This window comes from Bubalus bubalis, chromosome 1, assembly GCF_019923935.1.
Source record: "Bubalus bubalis isolate 160015118507 breed Murrah chromosome 1, NDDB_SH_1, whole genome shotgun sequence".
In the NCBI taxonomy this organism is placed as follows: Eukaryota; Metazoa; Chordata; class Mammalia; order Artiodactyla; family Bovidae; genus Bubalus; species Bubalus bubalis.
In genome coordinates, this window is record NC_059157.1 from 143,409,082 (window position 1) to 143,434,043 (window position 24,962).

General features: G+C 37.7%; 1 protein-coding gene across 9 annotated transcripts in view; it reads left to right on the forward strand.

Moving 5' to 3' along the window:
• Positions 1-24,962, forward strand: part of MECOM (MDS1 and EVI1 complex locus) — a 636,593-nt gene that overhangs the window by 573,352 nt on the left and 38,279 nt on the right. For 6 of the 9 annotated variants that reach the window (XM_025285956.3, XM_025285723.3, XM_025285825.3 and 3 more), the window contains 4 exons: positions 9,586-9,688; positions 13,138-13,354; positions 20,478-20,625; positions 21,910-22,066. In XM_025285956.3, the coding sequence (XP_025141741.2) occupies positions 9,586-9,688; positions 13,138-13,354; positions 20,478-20,625; positions 21,910-22,066 (625 nt within the window). The remainder of the gene's footprint in view (positions 1-9,585; positions 9,689-13,137; positions 13,355-20,477; positions 20,626-21,909; positions 22,067-24,962) is intronic. The other 3 variants (XM_025285767.3, XM_025285863.3, XM_025286280.3) reach the window with 1 other exon arrangement.

Here is a 24,962-nt window from a genome sequence, read left to right on the forward strand (position 1 = left end):
TAATATCCAGATATAAAGAGACACCCTAGATCAGGAGTAATTATGAAACATGAACAACATCAACTCACCTGCCCAAACACAAAAGCAAATGAAGCACTCGACCAGAAACTGTAAAAAGTGTTTCTCTTTGCTCTGATTCTTAGATAGAGCTCAAGTTTATAAAATGAATTTTAGATAAGTCCTGGACTATAAAAAAGAAGAATTTTGGAGGAATCTTTCAACTGCAAGCTAGACATTGTGATAATTAGGTTACCTAGCAAAGAAAGATGACCTAAAATAAAAAAGAGGATATAAATTACATATCTTTACTTTTGCAAAAATATGCATTTTAAAAAATTCAAATATTAAAGATCAAGTTTAGTCAATTTGGATCAGTTTTATAATGATGTGAAGGAGTTTTGTAAAGCAGAAAGAATGTATCTGCTGAAGATGATAATGCAGTTTGATAATAGTGGGACAGTCAGAACATGCATCCTGGATAAAACTCATATTTGATTTGTTTGGGGGTGATGAAGTACTTAGAAACAGCCTGGATTTTGATTTTCAGGTAAAGCTGATAAAGGATGTAATCTGTTTTGTATCATAAAAACAAAGGCTATTCAGTGAACATTTTCCTAATACCTCTCTACAAGCATTTTATTTGAGGGGATTTTCCTGAGTTTAAATCTTCCAATAGATTTCTGCAAGTTGTTTTATTGCAGATTTTTTTTTCCAGGCCAAAGTGAGCTTTGTGGCAGCTTTCTTTCTTGACAGTGCTCCCTAGAAGACTCAAGTTTGTTTTTAGATATCTTTTCGTTGCATGTTTTCAGAATTGTTGCAGTGACTTTTCTTGGAGATAGAAATTCTGAAAACACTGGTGCCCTTGCTAAACCATAACTTCTAAGTAGCTGCAGCTTCTGACTAATATCCTTATTCCCCCCTGAAAATATTATATTAACTATAGTAATTTACCTTTGTGAATGAAGGCTGCACCAAAGACACTAGTAAATTAAGTCACACTCCAGTCATAAAAGAATAGATCCACTAAAAACACCCAAGGTTCTTTATCCTTGAAATCCTAATTATTTTTTTTCTTATTCCATAGTTTCTTTACACTATTACATAGCTACAACACTATGGCACAGCTTTTAGCTGGAAATATTTACTGAGAGAGACAATGCTTCAGTACAGTATTTTTGTATTTTAACAGTCTGAATTGTTCCTGGTTGTGGGTACAGATCTGGGACTGGGAAGTAGATCAGGGCAGGAGCAGAGGCAGAAAGTTGGACGATGAAAGTTCTTTCCAGAAGAGGTCCTCAAGAGGACCAGATGTGCAGAGGAAGCATGAAAATGGTTTATTAATTATTTAGAAGTTTCATTACATATGGAAGCATGCATATGTCTAATGTCAGGTATGCCAAACACCTAGATGATTTACTGAGTGTTTTGTTTTTTTTAAATCTGGATACTCTGATGTCCTTTTCTTTGACGTCTTGTCGATTCCTTACTTTTACACCCATTTTAATGGATGGATAGAGCATGTTGCATTAGGTCTGGTCTCACCCTGCTCCCACCTTTTCCTCCATTCTTAGAGAAGTTTCCTCAGACCTCCATGTTGCCATACCCATCACCTAGATTAAAGGCAAGAGGATCCACAACCCATGCCCACCCCCAACACCTCCCCATTAGGCCAGTTCTCATCTCGGGACACGTTCACAAGCTTAGTGTACTTAAGAAATAGCTCTCTGGACACAAGTTCTCCTCTAATACTTCTTCAGGGTGAGATCATTTTGGTGGTAATCAGATGGATCGCTAAGGCCCTATTCGTGAAAGTGAACTCTTTCAACTTACACAGCACCTACCTTTCCTCTCACGATTCCAAGAGCGATCTGGGCATGTACTTTGGGGTAATGTTTTATAGCTATGTGTGTATTCTGCACCACAGAAAGGAACACACTTTTATTCAAGCTCCTGGCCTGCCCTAACATGGTCTACAAGTGGAATAAAGTTCTCAGGAACCCAAGACATTATTAATCTTGTCATTTACACAAGGTGATAAGTCCTTTCATTTTTAAACAGGCCCTTGACAGTTGGTATTTAGTAAGTACACTAAGAGAAGTCTGCCGTTCACTCCAAAGAAAGCGAAATGCGTCGATAAGAGATTATCTAATGCCCGATGTGTATTTTGAAGAAATAAGACCTAGAAGAAGGAGTGCCCCTCAGAGAATGCATAGTCAGAATTCACTTAAGGGATGCTGCCAGCTCCCTTGTGGTTGAGGAACAGCAGCAAGATCCTACAGTGTTTTCAGCTGGAATAGGCATTGTTCTCGTTTGTGCTTTACCTTATAAAGTTTTAACTGCTTCCAGGACCATCACGGCTGAGTGGCACACCCGCTCTCCCTCTCCTTGGGTCCAAGTCAATGGTGCTATCAGGCTGCTGGGACACTACAACAGTATTATTATTGCAGGCTTATTATAGGCTCAATTATCAAGTTATTTTCTTTGGCTTTTAGAAAAAAAAAGCATGCCTGCATCATTCAATTAATGCAATTTGTGCAAAAAAAGCAGGGAAGATCAATTACATAAAAGCAAAATATAGTATCTTAGCCTCTTTCTACTTTTTAAACATGTTTGCATCAACTGTCAGGTAATTTGTTAATTTGCTCTTCCTTTGCAAGGATTTCTGTCCGCATTCTCTATGACCTCTTTTGATGTTAAAATCATTATTGGCTTTGGCCATTTTCTTTGCTTTGTTTTTAAGTCAAGTTCCACTTTTATACCAAAGTTATGTTCTGCTGTTTTAAGATGAATGCCAGCTGGCAATACCCAGAGACTGGCTTTGTGAACGGTGCCTAAGTGGACTTTGAGGGGATGTCGTCTGGCTGATAAGTTACTTCCTTCACCCGAAGATGAAACTGTCTCAGACATAGTTTGTCATTTGCTATTCACATGATAAAACAAATAACATCCCCTCCCCCCCAAAAAACTTCCATCAGGCAATTGTGCCCAGCACACAGGCCTGTCATAGCACTACAGAAGGTAGGGATTTTTATGAAGATTGATAAAGCATGTAAGTTCACTAAAAAGATGATCTGTGCATTTTAAGTAATTCATGTTTACATGTACACAACATTTTTCATACAGGAGGATCTCAAAGCATCACACCCATACAAGAGTCTAGCTATTTCTGGAATAGCACCAAAAAGATAGGTGTCGGAATGCATCACAAGCCATCAAAGAGGAAAACATGTTGGTCAAGAACACAAGAAATGTGTCCAGCCTAGTTAAAAACCCAAAGAAGATCTTTAGTTTCCTCTCTTTTTGAGCAGTCTGAAACTGTTGAGGATGATCAGTTTTATAGAGTCAGACAAAATGGCCACATTAAAGACAGGTGGCTAAGGAATATTTCTTGTGAGGTCTATAGCGTGATCTTTAGAGGTTATTTAACAGGATGCTTGCAAAGCTTCCAGGCGGGTTACACAACAAGCTCCAGGTCTAATAATAAGTGGATCTTTATCACTTGCCCTGTTCTTGCAAACTAGAATCAACAGGCAATTCTCTCTGCTTTATTTCATCCAGTAAATTATACTTGGCTTTCTTTTCATGTTATTATGGAAGAAATAAAAATGTGTATGTGGGAGGGGCTTCTTCTCCATTAATATTTTTGTTCTTAAAGTAGCTAGTGTATATATATATATTTCTGGTTTGAAAGCAGATACAGCAAGACTTGCACCTGATATTTCTCTGTTAATATTTTCTAGTCTTTAGACTGTTACCTTGAAGACAAACTCAGAATACTGTGTCTTTGAAGAAACTAAGGATGGTTTGCTTTAGCAAAGCTTGGCCATGACAGTGTTTCCATGTTGTTGGACAAATTTCTTTACATTCTATTATTAATCTCTGTCTGCTGAATACACTTTTTGTTATCTCTTTTAAATCAGGATTAGAATGTGTAACAGGGTCCTTCTTTTAGAGGTGAAAAAACTTGACATGTCTCCTGCCCTCCAGAATTGGGGTTTCCCACATTGCTATGCATAGATCAGGGGTCCAGAGCACCTTTCCTAAAGCCAGCACGCGTGCACACGTTGTCTCTGTGGGCTTGGTGTTACTTCTGCAGCACCAAGACTGACAGATGTGTTTATATCAAATATTGACTTTGTTCAGATGTGCAAACTGTCATTTACCTCCCCTCCCACCCAGCCTCTAAACGTTAAAGTTCCATTCACCTTTTCCTAGTCTCAGACTGTTATGAAGCTGTAGAAAATAAAGCATTCAGGCTGAATAGTGGGAGTTGGGAGAGAAGGAATCAACTATCTACTTCAAAGTGAAAAGACAGAAAAGACAGCAATAGTCTGAAAAAGTTGTCTCAGTACAGATTTTGCAGGGAGTACGTTTCTCTATTATTTCAATTATTACAACTTCCTGAATAGGTTGAAGGTCACTCATAATTCACACTTCTGCCATTTTCAGACATGCCAAATGTAGTCTATTAAGTATAAATAAAACTTCCAGTGCTTGACCAGGAAAAATAAACGGGAATTCATAACAATGAGTCCTTGTTCATCTTTTTAAAAGTAAATGATGTGTTTTCTTTCTGTCTTGTTTTCCCTCTTGTGCACTGAATTTTTCTTCTGTCTCAGTAGTGCAAGCATAATACTTTAAATCGATCCAAGCATAGCAAGCCAGACAGCAAGTCTGGTCTGACAGATTCTAGATTTCTCTATTTTATAAGATTATAAACAAGAACCCACATTATTACCATTTATAAATACAAATGGTAGCCATCATCAATTTGAGGGAGGAATTGGTTGAACACAGGCTCTGACAGTATAAGAGAAATAATCTGAAAGTCTTTTATAGCCTATTACCTTTCCTATCAGAATGCTTATAGTGTCCATACTCTTTTTAGTGACTGTCCTCTTGGGGTTAAATAAAAGAAAATGAATATTTAATAAAGTGTGATTAATTTCAGTTCCAACTGTACATAATAAATTGTTATATACAACATATATTACATATAATATGCAATTTATAAAATATATAACTTTTATGATATATAATTAGAAAAATCATATGCCATTAAATATTAATTTATATTAATACAATAAATTGCTGATTTTAAAAATTTCCTCAAACATATACTTAATCACATTTGTAAATCACATATAAAATATATAACATATCCAAGCACATATATACGAATATATAACATTGTTTGAAAATATAACTTTTGGCTGTCTAAATTTGCTAAATCAAATCCACATCGCCACTGCCTTTTTTACCTTTAGCTTAGCCTTAACTGAACAGATATCCTTTTGACATTTGGAACCATTACAAGGTTTGATTAAAACAAATTAGGAATAATAGTTATTTTTAGAGTAATTCTATACACATGTATAATGTTATATTTATGCCTTAAATTGTGAATTTCACCAGTAGTAAAAGTGAACAATTTGGGAGATTTCGAGTTTTATCTTCAAATATCTGAATGATTTAGAATTTTTAAAAAACATATAAAGAAATTCCACTAGTGTGTTTTTTTAGCAAGTTTTTAAAATATAAGAATACATAAAGATCTGTTAGAACATTTACCATAATTCTTATAAATTAAAGTATTCAGAGATCCAGATATAATATCCATATTTACAAGGATAAAGATAAAAAGCTCTCTGGAAAGATTAAAAAGAGTCCAGCAAGATATTGGGAAAATTATATTTTTTCTGTGATAAAATGAAAAGACCATCTTAACTTTCAAAAGTTTCTATGAGTTAGGTCATGTTCATAACATGTTGTATTTCTGCAAATTGGTGTATTAGCTACCAAAAAGAAAAGTCTAAAGGAGTTAACATAGTTTTAAAATGTTTATCATGATTTTTAAAAAATGGAATTCTCATATAATCCTCTTTCTTTAGACTGTAAGGCCCTATTCCTCTATTTTTTACCTTATAATGGGAGGAGTTGTTTCCCTTCTTAAAGAGTATTCTGAGAGAGACCTAGCAAAATAATAAATCAACAACCCTTTTATATTCATTCCAAGTTTTTCTAAGTGTTTGAGACTTTTGAGCCCCTCTTTAAATACTTGAGTTGAATTTATCACAGAATCCCAGATCCAGGACATTTTATTTTGGTTCCAGATAGCTTTTTCCATAAAACCCCCTGATGGAAGAGACCTGTTAACTCTTTTATGGAATTTTAACAGAGGAATTGATTCCCTTCCATTTTTCTCAAACACAAAACACAGAGAGGCTATGTTAGTAATGTCTCTGCTCCTGGTCCCTAATTCAGATGACCTATAGTTCATAGGGCTGCAATATAGTCAAAGTTTTGAGAATATACTGATTTTAAAGATGTTATAATTATATTTTTATAAGCATGGTCGAGCATACAACCTGTGGGAGAAACTGCATAAAGCACTTAGGTTTTTAATTATATTTTTTATTTGCCTAAAGACCTATTTTATAACATAAAAACATAGCTATGATATCTTATTTTCTGAAAGGTTTGATTCCACCAACATTACATTCCATTTTTCCCCCACATAATTGTTTTGAGGCAACAAATTGTCATTATGTTTTCATTTAAACTGCTCCTCTCACTTCCCAAATGCTTGTTGGTATATTATTATTGCTAGGACGTAAACCAACTTTATATGTGGACATCTCTGAATTCAAGTATTCAAATTATACTTTGGGGCCACTGTAATTATAAGAGGAAAGACATAATTTTACTTAAGTCTCTTTAAGATCTAAAGACATGAGATATGATGAAATGGCAAGTGGTAGCAACACCTTGGAAAAAAGCGCTGGATTTCTAAGGGTGGTAGATGGGATTTCAAGCACATTCTTATATGATATGAGGAAGCATGCCCAGAATCTGCCCTCATTAGGTCGGGCTCTTGCCAGATCTTTTCAAACCTCAGTTTCATGAGCACCATAAAAATTCACTTAAAATCGAAAAGAACACCCTGAAGTTAAAACCCACGCTGCCTAGCCTTGCCTTTCGTGGCCTGGAATGTCACCTTTTACCTCCAGTAAATAAAGCCAAAATCAACACTCTTCCATGTCTTTTATTTTTTATGCACTCAATATTCTTCGCATGACAATCTGGACACTTAAAGGGAAATTACAGTAGTGATCTATGTCCCAGCAAAGAGAATTGTCTTTCTAATATATAGTTACAACGTATCCATCACTTTCTTTTGTTTCTTGGACTGTTCACATTGGATTGAATAAATCTAAAATGGAATTAAAAGAGACATGATAAATAGTGGACGCCAAAGAAGTAATGATATCATAATACTTTCTTCCAGTGATCTGGCGTGTGTGTCTCCAGCATTCCCCAGCACAGACAATTGTACCATTTTACGGTCTTGCGGGATATTGTCTCTTTAACCTCACTGTTTCCGAGAAGCCACCGAAAAGTTCTAATATGTCACAATTCAAATGTCAACATGTTGTTGGAAAGGAAGCTAATAAGTTAAACCTTTGAGAGATGCCAAAAGAAGAGGTGATTCAAACTGTTGAGAGAAGTCCATTGTTTTCTAAGGGGAACTAGGACTCTAGAATGAATCAAGGTACTAACAAGCATTTAACTGGAAGGTTTAGAGAGAAAAAAAGCAAATGAACACATTTTTTTTTTTTTTAAACCTGGTAACTTTTTAAGCAGTCTATTCCTCTCAGTGTACTTCCAAAGAAAGCAAAATATGAATGTTACGGTTAATAAGATACAAACTATAAATTCTCTGGTTTTTATAGAATCAGCACATAACAAGGAGTTATTTTCCTAAGATAGTCTGGATGCTATCTATGGATAGAGATAAAGAATCTCAGGTCATATCATATTAGAGGAACATTTTAGGTCATATTATATTAGAGGAACATTTTACGTTTGGCATTATTTTCTGTAAACCAGCTTCATGTGGTTAAATTACTGTTGCGTGACAAAAAATGATTCTATTTTGACAGGAAAGAAACTAAGCAGAAAATACTCCTCATTGAGTTATTTTTTAAATTTAACACAGTTTTGTACTCTGGTCTTTTTAAAGAAAAATAAACAATTGGAGTTTAGAGCCACCTACTGGAATGAAGAGGCACGTACTTTTGTTTAATGTCCTCTGCTTTTCAAAAGATAAACAAATAAATATAATGAGAGTTTTGCACATTTCTCTTGATCTCATAAGACATTAAATTACTCAGCTTTTCTCAGTTTGAACTATTAAGTGATCCTGCAAGAAACCACAGTTAGAGCAAATTTTTCTCAAAATAGATCCTTCCCTTTTCTTAGCAGGGTATGCCAATTTGTGTTATGTGATTTTTCACCCTGTTGCATTGAGACTGAGCAGAATTGAATCCCTAGTTTTGTTGTTGTCATTATTACTCTTGGTGGAATTTGTATGTGTGTATGTGTCTGTATGTGAATGTAATTATTCTCATTTAAGAATTTTTGTTTAATACATAATCTTAGAATTAAAAATTAAAACCTTTTGTGTTAAAATGAAAAAGCACCTTAAACATTTTCATGATTAAGTCATTTTTATATTGAGATATAATTGATATATCCATTATATTAGTTTCAGGTATGCAACATAATGATTTGATATTTATATATGTTGCAAATCAGAACTAAATGCCTTTATAAATGAAGAAACCCTGAAGCCTGGACAAGTCAATTGGGCAGTGACTTACCTAAGGTCACTGAGCTGGTCAGGGAAAAGGTAGGCAGCTCTTGGAAATTATAGGTCAGGATTTTTTCCATACTTGCCACACTGCTTTTAGTCAGTCATTAATGGATTTATTCAACCCTTCCTCTCATCAACATTTTGTGTGAAAGTAAGAGGAATAAGCACCACCCCCAAACCCTGGTAAAAGAATCGATTGAAAGCATAATGCTTGCTTTCAAAGAGTGGGATCAGGAGCTGGGTCATGAAGGCAGGTCCTGGATCTGTGAGTATCACTTTTGATTGATAAAAGAGGGATACAGTGTTTAAAAAAAGAAACACTCTCTTTTAAAACTATGGTTTTGTTTTTTTTTTTTTTCAGATCTTTTCATGATTCTTTATGTTGGGTCCCTCCAGACTGTTGCCTTAAAAGCACCTTGTTGAGAAAGTGCTACTTTTGAGAAAATGTTCAAGAAGGGGCAGTAACTCTGCCCCTGCCAGCCTTTGCCCAGCCACAGCTGGATAATGCAGGGCACAGGCAACAATGAGTTGTGCATGGTTGACCAGAGTAAGGAATTCAGAGAAGGGATCATCTTTTCTCTGGTGATTTCTTCGTGTCTCTTAAACATAATCATAAATAAATGTTTAAATTCCTGGTTAAACATTTCACAAGGTAAATGTGACACAGCAAGCCTTGCATTTAGAAAATTTGACTTGTGAAGTGGGAGTTGGAAAAAGATTTGTGAATTGGCATGAGAGTCCCAGCTTTCCGTTTGTCAGCAGAGGGCTAATTTTCAGTGTATAAAACAGGAAGTCATAGTTCTTTTGATGAAAATTAAAAGGAATATTTTGTTAAAATATGGGAAAATGAACAGTTATCTTAGTGTATATCTTGCCCTTTCTAAACATTCACTTCTCTTTCTCTTTCCCACGTTCGTTGTCTTTTGAAGATATTTTATAGAGTAGTCGCAGACATTGCACCAGGAGAGGAGCTCCTGCTGTTCATGAAGAGTGAAGACTATTCCCATGAAACTATGGCACCAGATATCCACGGTTAGTACCACTCATGCCGCCATCTGCAGCACCCTCATTTGGAGATTGTGATGGAGCCTGTCAAAGGATCCATCACACTTGGTGTTTGTCTGTTTCCCTGGCTAGTCATTGTCAGCTTTAACAAATTCTGTCCCCTAGAGTGGCTATTTCTTAGTGTGACACCTGGCTAATATTACAGTGAAGCTAAAGTAAGCAGAGGTCTTTTCTGAAATGGAGGACAAAGGAATTTTGAATATCTGGATTGAGACATCACATAAGTAAGCCTTTTGTCAATGCCTTAGACTCTTGTGAGAGTACTTTCATGCTACAAAAGACATTTCAGGGAGCGTGGTTTGGGGCTTTTGAAAATCTAACAGTTGTTCCTCCCACTTAATATTCTATTACTGGAAAAAAAAATTTCTGCTTGAGTAAAATCCTAGCCAGCATGATCACATGGGAGGCAGCTGTAGGGTAGGAAAAAAGTACAGATGAGGAAATTTTAGAGTCAGAGGAATTTGTATTTGTCAGGGACCCATTCTAAATCAAAGAAGGAGGCATAAAAAGGAATTTTGATGATTAGCGATGTATATTCAGATGAGAGTAAAAGGAAATTTTATTTGTATTGATTTGTATTATTGGGATGAGCATTTAATATTTTTTTCTTTCCTGTTTCTCTCTCCTAATACAGTGGGACTTTATTCAGCATAATCTAGTGGTGTCTTTAGAGTGTTTCATAGTTGGAAGGATCAGTAGGAAGGGGTACCCATCCCAGCTTACCTGAGAGGTCGGTTTGGGGCTGGCTCCATTTCCCATCTGTCTGGCATTGCCAACAGGAGAACCTTAGCTTCAGCTTCTGCATCTCCTGTGAAGAAGCTACCACCATTGGCTGACTCCTTACTTAAACATTTTTTACTTTGGCTAAGCTGCGTTCTGCCTCTTTGTAAATTTATACCAGTTGTATTTCAGAGAGCCTTTGGAAATTGTTTTCCTCTTAAAAAACTGTAACAAGTAAGTGGTGTCAGAAACCCAGACTTGTCAACTAGCCTGGTAGAGTTGGAGCCTGAATGGGGAACCTGGCCCAGTGGAAAGGGCTCTGACAGCAAGGACTGCTTAGATGATAAAAATGAATGTAATTTGGGCTTTCTCTGGTATGAGGAAACTTTAATCAGTGAATGTTTGCTCTCAAAAGCTTTTCAAATAATTATTTTTTGAAATATAAATACTTAGTGTACTATTCTGAAAAGTATAAACAGAGGTGACTGTTTTTCTTTTAGGGCTACTTTTCATAAATTACCTGTGTTTACAATACTCTTGAACACATCCATTGCTTTTTATTTTCAATGTGTCATATCCATATCCATACTTACACCAGATACATTATATAATGTCTATAATGTTTAAATGGTGATTTCTATTTCATACTCCTAGGAGTTAATGTTTCTTAGGAAAGAGAAAATAAAATACATGCTTTGTACACATACTGAATGCTAGATATTATAGGCTCTTCATTGTCCTCTGTAGTCTTTTAGACATAGAGCAAACTTTAAGAAAGGTCTTATTTCCATTATACAGATAGGGAAACAAGGCCACATAAGACTACATAAATTGGCTAGAAAGTGGTAGAGTCAGCATTCAAACCAAGGTCTTGCCATCTCTAAATCCTATGCCTTTTCATGTATTATGTGGCCTGGAGGTTGTTTGTGTTCATTCAGACTGCTGGCTGAGATCCTAAAGTTAGATCTTAAACATGTGAATAGTGTCACAAACTGTAAGAAATATTTCCATTACCTAGTTGATGTTATTGAGAAACCCGTCTTACAGCTGAGGTGATTTATTTTTGAACACCTCCCTCTTCTTTAACCAAGTCCAAAACGAACAAACCCCACTGAATCTACATACTAATTTCTTTACCTTTCGGGCCCCTGTGTCATTGGTTTAGTTTAATCTAAACCAGTATTGTGGTGGGTCACAGCAAGGATGACCCATGTGATCTCGCTGCTTGGCTTCTCAGGCTGCAGTGGGGTGTTCCGTCTTTCAGTGGCTTTCTGTACCCTTCTTAGCATGGACCTAAAAAGCCCCTAGTAACCTGCTACCCTCGCTAACTTCATTTCCCACTCCTCCCCTACATGTGTCCTATAAACCTGTCACACTTTACTACAGCTTTGCCTTTCTATGAGCCTGCATTTTTTTTGTTTTTTTTGCTCTTTCTTGCCTTCTTCATTGGTCCATGCTATTCCCTCCCTCAACCTGCAGCTGAGTTTTCCTCATTACAAAGTCTTTTCTAAACCTCTGTCCCCCAGGATGGATGGATTTGGCACATTCCTCTGGGCTCCCTTAGTTCCTATGCATGGATCTGTCATAAAATGTATCACACTATTTGTTCTCATGTGTATCCCCTTGGCTTACTTATGTATCACTTCCCTAGCAAAACGCCTCACATCCGGTAGGTGACTAAAATATTCCCTCAAAGACATTCAGTCAATGAGTAACTGGCTATGGGTCCTGGCTGTAGGTCTGCAGCATGGATTGTGTATCCTGTTGTTCGTTGTCCTCTGTGTCTTTCAGCATTGTGAGCTGTTTGCAGGACTTCTGTGATTGCGTGGGTGTGATCAGTGCATAGCATTTATGGCCTCCTGAGTGGGCTAAAAGCTATGCCAGTGGAAAGAACAGAAACAATGCTGTCGCTACCTGACACTCTATCACCTTGTTATCTCTAGCCTCCCACTATTGCCATTTATTTATCTTACTGATTTAAAGTGCAAATTCATGATATGTTGGCTCTTTAGCAAAGCCATGCCAATTAGCGCTGACCTGGGGGGAACATAAATGAGCCCGGAAAAGTGCTAAAATCATGCCATGTCCCATTATAAGAAATGATGAACGTTAAAGCATTTCCAAGTTTATTGATGTTAGCCAGGCTTAAGTAAGGCTCAGACAGGGACTCTCCTATGTCCCCTACAGGTAATATGGCACTGTGAGAAGGGTATGGGACAGAACAGTTCAAAGTTTGACATAACTACTCAGCTCTATAATTCTTGATTTGTTACTGAACTTGCTGAGCTTCAGTACTCTCATCGGAAAGTTGGGAAACAAATCTGATATGTAATTCCTCACGGTCAAGTTTTAGGAAATCAATAATCCATGAACAGGTTTGAGGTCATAATGATGCTCGGTAAACGGTCATTATGACTTTATATATCCTGAGAATATTAAAACCTGGAAGGGTTTCATCATAAAGTTTTATCTGATAAGAAGACTATTTGGGCTCCCCAGTGGTCACTTCTGTTACAATTCTAGGCTCTGTGCTGGCTTCTCTACATTTATTATTTCTAATCCATGTTAAAATGGGAGTGGTGCAAAGGACAACCCAATAATTTCTATTATGTCTTTCATAAGTCGATAAGAACTCCTGGTTTGTGGCAGTGCTTCCTGACCGCCTAGTTCTGATAACACCTGAATTATTTTCACAGAAGAACGGCAGTACCGCTGTGAGGACTGTGACCAGCTCTTTGAGTCCAAGGCCGAGCTAGCAGATCACCAGAAGTTCCCATGCAGCACTCCCCATTCGGCTTTCTCAATGGTAGAAGAGGACTTCCAACAAAAGCTTGAGAGTGAAAATGATCTCCGAGAGATACATGCGATTCAGGAGTGTAAGGAATGTGACCAAGTGTTTCCCGATTTGCAAAGGTTAGACATGGCATGCCTCACTACCAGAACGTGTTTGTTTACTCTGAAGTAAAACATTGTTTATGCTGAATTTTCAGAATTGGTGCAGATGGGAAATTTGGAACAACAGTGAGCTGGAAAAATGTATTAGTCACAGGTTTGGAAGTCATTTTCCCCAGTAAATTCTCACCTGTAAAATGTTTGCAGTGAAGTTGGAATTACTTATTTTGATGCCAGAGAGAAAATAATATGTTTATTATTATTATTTATGGAATGTAATTGGCAGCTGAAAGTTTAACGTTAGAGTAAAACGTAACTTATTGGATGAGTTAAGAGTAGAGGAGGCAACAGTGATGCTGATTAATCTAATTATATATACTGAACAGTAAAGCTACTTTCTAGAAACATTTAGATGATAAAAAAGAAACTTCTGATACTTAAGGAAAGCTAGATGGTCTTTTGATAGATCACTGTAATCTGTGGATTTAACTTCTACTATTTATCTAAACTGCACATATAAAAGAATAACAGAAACATGCCCAGTGAAGAAAATGTTGAATTGTCTTAAAGGGAAGAAAAAAATAAACAAGATCTAAATGAAATAATTCTTTGATACATATTTTTAACAAAACAAATCACATTTCAATGACATATTAACTTTTTATAGCCCCGTGAATTTAATTCAGGAAGAATTTTTTTTTTTTCTATTAAAGAAAACAACAACCCTTGTTGTTTAGTCACTAAGTCATGTCCAATTCTTTATGACCCCATAGACTGTAGCCTGCCAGACTCCTCTAGCTATAAGGATTTCCCAGGCAAGAATACTGGAGTGGGTTGCCATTTCCTTCTTCTTCTCAGGTGGTCTCCCCAACCCAGGGACTGAACCCAGGTCTCCTGCATTGCAGGCAGATTCTTTACTGACTGAACCACCAGGGAAGCCCATATTTTGCAAACCATATTACACTGCAACATGATCTTTCAGATCAGAGAGGTGTTTAGTGTTAGTCACTCAGTTGTGTCTGACTCTTTGTGACTCCATGGACTGTAGTCCACCAGGCTCCTCTGTCTATATCCAAGAATACCAGAGTGGGTTGCCATGCCCTTCTCCAGGGGATCTTCCTGACCCAGGGATCGATCCCAGGTTTCCCACATTTCGGACAGATTCTTTACCATTTGAGCTACTGGGAAGTATATTTAACCAGTGGGTAAGTTGTATGTTTGTTCCTACCTAATGGTTTTTGCCTTGCTCCACAAGCAATTTTGATAATTGTATTCATTACTTTGCTTTTAAATCTGGAACCTATAACCAGGATTTCAAGTGGACATGACATCATAGTATTTAAATGGGTATGGGAGTACCTCAGCTAGCTTTACTCAAGGGTGTGAATTACTCACAGTCCGTTTTGGACATTCCACCTGTTTCACTGTACTTTCTTTCCTTAGTGCCCTGCTTCCTCCTTCTCCTTTCCCCTCTGTTGATTGCCCTGCATCTCTCTTTTTATAGGAAAGGATTTCATATGGTAGTCATTCATTTTAATTCATTGATGACCAAAAAAGCATCAAGTGTAAACCTATGCCTTGAGGAGACTGAGTCAAAAGAATGAATCTCTAGCTTTGAAAATTCAGGCTTCATCTAGCTATTAGAGAGAAACCATTCAGGTGACTAAGAGGGCTTTCCCAATACCCTTTAAACTCATCTTTAGTACTTAACATAAACCCACATAGAGAATAAATCTGTTATATATGTTTGGCAAATTATGGATTTGTAATTAAAAAAATCACAGCACATCTCTTAAATATATTGTGTCCAAATTAAAAGCCAAAATGAAATCGCTAAATACCAACAGGTGAGAAAAGTATTTATACTGTAAAGCCATATCTCTGATGTCAGAGGGTAAGTATATTTCCTTCTGTTTTGTTATCAAAAGTATTGGACAACATTATAAAACAAAAACTGACATCCTCAACACTAAAATATTGTGTGTAGCAATACTTCTTAGGTGGAGGAACCTTCTTACTCTGGGTGTAAGATTAAGCCTAAGTCAATGGTACTTTATGCCAAAACCAACTGTCAATTTAGTTCTTTCAGTCAAACATTCAGTAGCAAACAATAAGGAAACCTAATTATCTGGCATTGGGTGAACTCTCAAAACTCACTTCTTGGTAGCTCAGTCAGATGGATATATCATGTCACTGTGCAACCTGATACTGATCATCCAAGTGATAATTTGGGTTATATAATTTAGCCGGTGCAGAACCTACATGCCCTGAATATTTTCCACTTTACTGAATCTGATATTGTTGCTTTATATGTTAAGCAAATGAGAATTCCTTTCTTGACATGGTATATTATTCTGTTCTGTATCTTTTGTGTAAAATATTGAGAAAGGAATGTATGCTAAGTTGCTTCAGTCATATCCAACCCTTTGCAACGCTATGGACTATATAGCCCATCAGGCTCCTATGTCCATGGCAAGAATGCTGGCAAGATTCTCAAGGCAAGAATACTGGAATGGGTTGCCATGCCCTCCTCCAGGGGAATCTTCCTAGCCCAGGGTTCAAACCAACATGTCTTACGTCTCCTGCATTAGTAGGAGGTTTGTTTACCGCTAGTGTCATCTGGGCAGCCCACCCTCCAAAACATGGGGGCAAGAAACAAAGGTTGATATGCATGAAAAGATGGAAAGAACTCAGAAGGCTAAGCCAAGCTCTATAAATTGGGGTAAAATTCTTTGAGAAGTGAAGTTTCATTAATGACTGACTGGATACTTTTATGTTTATGAAAGGAGTGAAAATAAGCTTTTGTAAGAACCACTTGCCTTTTTCTTTTCTATCACTGATTAGCTGATAGCTGATAATGATCAGGGAGCAATATGGGTTTTATGCTGGATTAGAAGAAACAAAGAAAAGAAAATTTGCCTTACTTTGCTATCATTTCCCCCTTTTATGTTGTGTACTATCTATACTTCTTGTTTGTTTTTACATTTTTATTGTATTTTACTTGTATTTTTAATGTTTTTTATTGTGGTTAAGGGGCTTCCCAGGTGACTCAGTGGTAAAAAATCTACTTGCCAGTGCAGGAGATGCAGGAGACATGGATTTGATCCCTGGGTCGGGAAGATCCTCTGGAGAAGGAAATGGCAACCCACTCCAGTATTATTGCCTGAAAAACCTCATATACAAAGGAGCCTGGCAGGCTACAGCCCAGAGGGTTGCCAAGAGTCAGAATCAACTGAGCATGCCCGCATTGTGGTAAAAGTCACATAATATAAAACATGCTATTTTAACCATAGTTAACTGTACAGTTAAGTGGCACTAAGTACATTTCTGCTGTTGTGTAACTCTCACCATCATCCCATCTCCTGAATTTTTCATCTTCTTAAACTGAAACTCTGTCCCCATTAAACAATAATTTCCTGTCCCTTCCTCCCACCCACCCACCACCTGGTCCCTGGCCCCTACCAATGTACGTTTTGACTCTATGAATTTGACTATTCTTGGTATCTCGCATAATTGATATCAAACAGTATTTGTCCGCCACTGATGTATATTGCGGAGAAGGCAATGGCAACCCACTCCTGTACTCTTGCCTGGAGACTCCCATGGATGGAGGGGCCTGGCGGGCTGTAGTTCATGGGGTCATGAAGAGTTGGACACGACTGAGCGACTTCACTTTCACGTTTCACTTCCATGCGTTGAAGAAGGAAATGGCAACCCACTCCAGCGTTCTTGCCTGGAGAATCCCAGGGACGGGGGAGCCTGGTGGGCTGCCGTCTATGGGGTCGCACAGAGTTGGACACGACTGAAGCGGCTTAGCAGCAGCAGCAGCAGCAATGTATATTGGAATAGACTTTTAAGGTTAACTTAACATATGTCCTCCAGAGTGTACCATGCACTATACCTTTAAAAAATATCATACTCTTGGAGTTAGGAGACAGGAAAAATCTCAATGTACAGGGCATTCTTTTACCACTAGGTTCCAGAGTTTATGATTTAAGAACATTGGAATACAATACATGTCATGAAATGACAGGCCCTGCCAGTTTGCTAAAGACGATAGTAAGAACAGCAATCACAAAACGATTTTGGAAGATGTCCCTGACTCAATTCAATGTTAACTGCCATTGCTAATATCTTTCTGTTAACTCTCTGATTAACATTTCAGCTTGTGTAACAAACAGAGGATTACATATTGTAGATAAAGATAGGGCCATTCTTGTGACTCCACACACCTGTACTCTCCTGGTACTTTTTGTTCACAGAGATATCGCTGTTGGTGCTCAGATAGAATAGCATTACCAAGTTGACTGACTCATAGGGCAGGAAAAATAAGTTCATGTGCCAATATGAATAGAATTGGAAGAAGGAAACTGAGAAAGAGAAAAATATGGAAACGTGTTTCTAATTTGTGAAGATATGAGAAAGGGCATTTCATTTATTTTCACAAACACTGCCATGCACACAGTGTATACAGCCACTGGGTAACATATTCTAGGCATACAGAAGTCTTACTTGATTCTCAAACCTAGAGTGTTCATTGCACAGAAAAATAAAACATGGGGAAGAAACAGTGCTTGCATGCTTGATACTTTTTTTTAATACCTTTTTATTATGGAAGTTTTCAAATACCCACAAAGCTAGAGAGGATGGTAGTGTATTCAGGTTCAATAATTGTCACACAAGACCAGTCTTATCTTAGCTATACTCATTTTGGATTATTGAAACAAATCCTGGACATTGTGTCATTTTATTTATAAATAGCTCAGTGTGTGTCTGTGGAAAATATGTAAAACATAGGTTCACTTTAAAAATAATGGTTCCTTATTACTATCAAATATTCAGTCAGTGAGCAAATTCCCCCAGTTATTTAATTATTTTTAGAGTTTGTTTTGCTTATATTAAGATCAAAATAAGGTCCATCACTGCAATTGGTTTGTGTCCTTCTTATTTCTTAATTTAAAGGTTTCCCCAATCAAAGTCAGTAAGTCCCTCTTTCTCATTATAGTTTATATATAGAAGAAATTGAGTGTTTTTTCCTGTAGCATTTCCTCCTGGCTGTATTCTACTAGTTATATCCCCTTGGTATTTTTTGGTCATCTTTATCCATCCCCTCTATTTCCTGTATACTCATAGTTATATCCCAAGCTGTGATCAGATTTAGGCTCAGTGTTTTAAGAGGAATACCTCATTGGTGCTATCATGTATTTCCATTAGGAGGCATATAATGGATTGCCTGGATTAATTAATTCTTTAGGTGCTGCCAAATGAATGTGTTCTAATCTCCCTGTTGTTTCAGTATTTACTATCTGGATTAATTCTATGCAGAGAAACTCCCCCTCCTTGATTATTTGCTCCCCCTGCAGTACAGTTCAGATAGGAAAGGTGAGATATGTGTATGAGTTTTCCCCTTTTCTTACTAGTTTTCAGAACAATGATTTGGCTTCTCAGCATCTTCCCGGGGTAACTGGTGAGGTTTCATTTTTGTGTTTTTGAGTATTATTATCATTAAAAGATGAGATCATTATTCTTAGTGATGCTTAGATTTCCCCATCTTTAGGCAGTGGGTGTCTCTTCAGATTGGCAACCTAGTTTTTTTTGCCATAATCTGTAACTTTCTTGCTTTTTGCCATAACAAGATGTTGAAGCCCATCTTGTGCATTTCATGCATCAAGTTTGAAAAGGGCTATTTCTCTATGGAGTTCTGGTTACCTTACTTGGGAGTAGTATCCTAATGTGTCGGAGAAGGTGATGGCGCCCTACTCCAGTACTCTTGCCTGGAAAATCCCATGGGCAGAGGAGCCTGGGGGGCTGCAGTCCATGGGGTCGCGAAGAGTCAGACAGGACTGAGTGACTTCCCTTTCACTTTTCACTTTCATGCTTTGGAGAAGGAAATGGCAGCCCACTCCAGTGTTCTTGCCTGGAGAATCCCAGGGATGGGGGAGCCTGGTGCGCTGCTGTCTATGGGGTCACACAGAGTCGAACACGATTGAAGTGACTTAGCAGTAGCAGCAGCATCCTAATGTGTTATATGTGTGTATTAAATTAACAAAAATGTTGCCAGTATCTTCTGAATATCACAGATTACCCATTATCTATAATATTTAATTTTCATTATATTCATGAAGATTTTGTATTAAAATTTTAGTGAGACAGGGAAACACTTGAGAAGGTAAAATATTTTAAGTTTTAAAACAGAGACGCTATACTTGTCGGAAAATTCTAACCCTGTTTTTCTTTGGCGGGACTTTACAAGTGCATCTGCTTACAGTATGATATACTTTTCTTTCCTCCCTATTTCATAGGCTGTATATGTATATATATGACCTTAGGTTATAAGATATATACATATATATATTCTCTCTAGGTAGTGTTTCCATCAGTGTCTATATCTGCTTCTATATTGTTGTTGTTCAGTCGCCCAGTTGTGTCCCACTCTTTGCCACCCCAGTTCTGCTGGGGTGCTGCTACAGTTCAGCAGCACGCCAGGCCTCCCTGTCCTTCATCTCCTACAGTTTGCCCAAGTTCATGTCCATTGCATCGAAGATGCCATCCAACCTTATCTACGCACTTGTATATTTATTCATCGGTCCGTAAGCAACCATCTATTATATTGGGTGTATTAAGAAGTGGCTTGTTGAATAGTTCACTTACAGTTCACTTTCCCATTGGTAATATAGGTAGGAATAAAAGTGCCTTCGTCAATGTAGGAATTATATACGTTAGATAGGATAGCTTCCTGCATATTCTTAAGCAATCTTTTAACATTTTTGGTTTGAGTGTTTGTGTTTGAATTAAGTGGGTAACAGCAGTACGTGCTGCAGTTAGAATTGTGTAATGAATCCAGAACTGGACAAACAGCTAGTTGTTTATCATGCCCCTAAATTGGCACCTAATCCCTGCTAGCTGAATCAGATTTATTTTTTTAACATCAGGGGTACTTCTCTGTATTGCTGAGAGGCACAGTCCAGGGAATATAAGATGTACTTTTGTCTGTTGCAAGCCTGTTTCCTCTGTTTCTTCCCTGCCTCAACTCCTCTCCCTCTTCTTTCTTTAATTGCCAGTTGGATTAGTAAGAAAATGACTTTCTGTTTATTAATGTGTTCTTAGTCACCATGTGCTGTTAAATCAATTGTTCTCTTAACAGCTTGGAGAAACACATGTTGTCACATACTGAAGAGAGGGAATACAAGTGCGATCAGTGTCCCAAAGCATTTAACTGGAAGTCCAATTTAATTCGCCACCAGATGTCACATGACAGTGGAAAGCACTATGAATGTGAGAACTGCGCCAAGGTACAGTGAACTTGCAGACTGCTTGGCCTCTCTCTGTCATCCTGCTCTCTCCTAATCCATCATTTGCTGCGATATGTAAAAGCAGGCCGTGAGAAGGGAAGCTATAAATATCTTGAGAAAAGTAGACTGAGTGTTGTATGCTACAAGGCATTAGTACAGTGTACAAAAACACTTAGTGGGCACCCTTTTATTTTTGTAAGGGAGGAAGTAAGGCTTAATGGTAAGTTCCAGAACTAGGTGTCAGACATCCTTGGTAAATTCCTGGTTCCGCTACTGGCTTTCCAGAGTGGGGTTGTTTTATAGCTTTATGGAGAATGAACATTTTATCCCATGCACATTACTGATTTCTTCTAATAGCAATTTGTGTGGAAGTTACATACAGTTTCTGAATGCCTAGTCAGAAAGAATGGGAGACTCCTATACTTGCAGATTTTTCCACCCAAGTCCCCACTATAAATTATGACTTGGTTCTAATTAAAAGTGGAGTTCCTTAGTGACCTGGGCTGAACAATATAAGAGCGAATTGAAAGCACTTCACCTTGACCGTTACTCTTAAGTATGGGAACAGCAATTCACATCATTAAATTTTCATGTTCGTCAATTAACTAAAAGATGTCCTGGTGTCATGAAAATTGATTTCTTTTTTCAAAAAATTTTCATGATGTTTGAATATCTTTTCGTATGTGGAAATTGTGACATTTGACACTATCTTTAGACGTATTTTGCTTCCAGATGTGTGGGTAGCTTTTTGTTTACCCTATTTCCTTTTTTTGTTTTTTGTTTGTTTGTTTTTTAGTACAATGTCCAAAGGAACCATTTTAGTTTAATGGTTACTTAACAAAACACAGTGTTAGAATTTAACCCCTAAGGGAACTCCTCGAGTAGATTTGGGACTCTTTAGGCAAAATCCATGCAATTTTGTACATCTTTGTTTAAAGGATGGAAATAGTACACCATTTTAAATAATATCATGGCTTGTATTTTATTATTCAATTCCATTCACTCTAAATAGGATCAAGAAGACCTTGAAAATGCTTTAATAATGCCATTAATTATTTTGTTCAACTGATACTAATGGATACTTGTGCTAAGTCTACAGAGCTGAATAATTTACAGTCCTGACCCTCGAGAGGCTCACACTTTGGAAATATGACCTTCTTTTGGTCTTTGGGGAAAACAAACAAAAACCAAACAGACACACACAATCCCTTCTTGAGTCATTCCTGGTCTTCTTTCTTGTGTCCTAGAATTAAGTTTCGTGATTAATCAGTACTCATTTCCTAGCAGGTTTTCACGGACCCTAGCAACCTTCAGCGGCACATCCGCTCTCAGCATGTTGGTGCCCGGGCCCACGCGTGCCCCGAGTGTGGCAAAACGTTTGCCACTTCGTCGGGCCTCAAACAACACAAGCACATCCACAGCAGTGTGAAGCCCTTTATCTGTAAGTTTTCAACACTCCAGCCCCCTTTCCTGCATTTGTCTCTCATCCGAAAAGCTCTGTGACCAGGAGAGTGAGCCATGCGTGGCCCTGAATGAGGGGGCCTCTGCATTAGCAACTTACGGTCTCATCCAGTCAGGCTATTTTCTATGATGAGATAATCTTTTATAACCAGATCTATGGTATTTTGCCTATGATCCCTGGGGTGTTTTCTTTTAGATGGGATCAGTAACAGGTAGAGAAAAGACACATTGTTAAATAATGTGAAGGAAGCCCCCCAGGTTGTGAGATTTGTTGTGTTGGAAATGTGTGTGGTTTGTAAGACAGCAAACCACAGATACACTAGACAAAATGAAGTGAGAAAAACCTGTTCTGGGTCAGAAAGAGCTAGAAGAACCTCATCTGGCAAGTAGGTTTAGGACTATGTGTGTGGGGGGGCGGGGTGTGGGGAGAGGATAGGGGGAATAAAAGACCCTTTAATCTACCCTTTGTTGTTGATCATAGGTTGCAGATCAGTAGTTCTCAATTACTTGAAAAGCAGAACACTTTTACTTTGATGCTAGACATGCTGCGTCTCTAACCCCATGCACTCAAGCAAATTTACAGACAGTGTATTTTCAGGGAACATTCAATCTGACCACCTACCTAGAATATCCCTGTAACCAAGGTCTTCGGGACAGGTCCACCTCAGCCCTCTTTTGCTTCTTCTCTTGTCCACCCACCCCTGTTCTCTGTATTGTGCTGAAATGTTTCATATGGAAAATCAGTTGTTCTCAGTCCATCTGGGCAACAACTCTGGGCTTCTCCATGGCTCAGCGGGGCATATAAACACAGTGACTCACTGAGCTGTGTTACAAACTTCAAGACAGATTTTGGATCCAGATAAGCCCAGAACTGGATGAAGCATACTCAGGAGTTGGCAAATCCTCTGACTTGGGAATCCTTGCAAAACAGTTTTTCTGACAGCTACTTGATGGTTTGTAGTAGGTATATGAGACACTACTACAGGACCTGATGGAAAAAAACCTAGTTTTCAGTGCCAACATGGAGATGCCAGAGACTAACACACCTCCTTTTTACCTTTGCACAGCTCTCTTTTGTGTTTCCAAGCCCCATGAGAGCTTTTCTTTCCCTTTCCAGCTTACGCTAGCATCCCGTTTTGCTCATATGTTCTTCTGTTCCCTGGGTGGATTGAAAAGGACTAGCAGAGAAACAAAAGGGTGCTCTATTCTCTCTTGAGGAAGCTCTGTTGAAAGTCATGGGAAATAAAATATACAATGGAAATTTTAGACTTCTTGTCTCAAAAAGACATTCCTGACTCTAGGTCGTAATGCCCTAAAAATGTACTTACAGGTACTGCAGGCATACATAATTCATTTATTTCTGACTTTTCAGAAATACATTTTGATACATTTATGTTTTGGTGGGAAATAGAGAGGAATTGATCACACAAATTATCATCACCCATTTAATGCTTTCACTACTATTTAAAAGTCAAAAAATAGAAATTCCTATCATCTAAGATTCTGGGATATGGAATTTTAATTGTGTTGAAGTCAAGTGTTTCACTTTAAAACACGATAGGGTATCCTTTCCCAATCAGATTGTGCAGACCTATTTCCCATGACTGTATTTTCAGTAATTATTGGTAAATTTAAATAGCAGATGGCATTCTTCAAATATAAAATCTGACAGAGGACCATGGGGTAATTATGAATAATAGCCATGTAATTTCAGAACAAAAGAGGAGTTGGTGTGGAGACTTTGGAGTGGAGGAGGTTCACCTAGAGTTGATATCTGTTTCTCACCAGAAGGCCACACACCATGCTTTACCCCCACTGGTGTGTTTATGGCAACTGTCTCTTGTTACAGTGTACCGCCAAGCTTGAGCCCAGAGTCACCAGCCCTAAGGTAATTACTCACTGCCTTTACAGAAACCTCAGCCTTCCCAAATAGAAACCACATGCTCTAATAGGCTGAATATATTCAAAATACCTCTTAATTTGTTTAATAAGTAGAAAAATTCAATGTTAACTGCTGGCTAATTCCTTATTACTGAGAAAATTACAGTGCAGCATAGACTTCAGCATCAGCTGAGCCCCTTACCTGCAGGCTTGGTGGTTTGTGGTGGGCCAGGCTTGGCCTTCAAGTGAGAAAAACAAAGCCTCTGCTGATGGAGACATCCCAGATTCTAAGTTCTGGAGACCTGATAGAAACACTGTTTGTCAGTGTGATAGAGCCTCCAACCAGAAAGTCAGATGCACCTTTTGTTACTCCCATATAGAGGAACTCTTGATTTTCTGAAACCTCTCTTGCTGTTAGGAAGAAGTGTAGAGAGCAATATTTCTTTGCCAAAATATTACAAACCTTTCAAAACCTTACACCTTGTTTGAACACCCATCAGGATATTTTCTCAATGACTTTTAATGGCCCAGAGGAGGGGTGTCACTTTCATAATGAGTGCACGTTTAGAATTCCATCATTTTATTTACTATTTCTTGTTATTTCTTACAGCCGAATTAGTATAACTAGTGAAAGTCTCATGTGTCTACCCTCTAGTTCATATGGTTTTAATTATTATATCAAAGAATTTAAATAGTATGTGTATTTATTGTATATGGTTAACTAGTATATCTTTTTAAAGCAGACTCTGTTGAATATTCCAGTAGAATGACTTGAAAAGAAATAACTCACGTTTTCTCTTCCCGTTAAAATGCATGTTTTAGTCTCTACAGTGTTATGAATCATCCCACAGCTGAAAGCTCCTGTAATGTTACTAAGCACAATTGATATGTGTAGCAATGCATTTTAATTGTTAGTAGTAAAAGAAATAGATATGGAATCACTTGGTACTTCCTGTTTGGTGGTGTGGGGGATAACTGAAGTTCCGGATGAATTT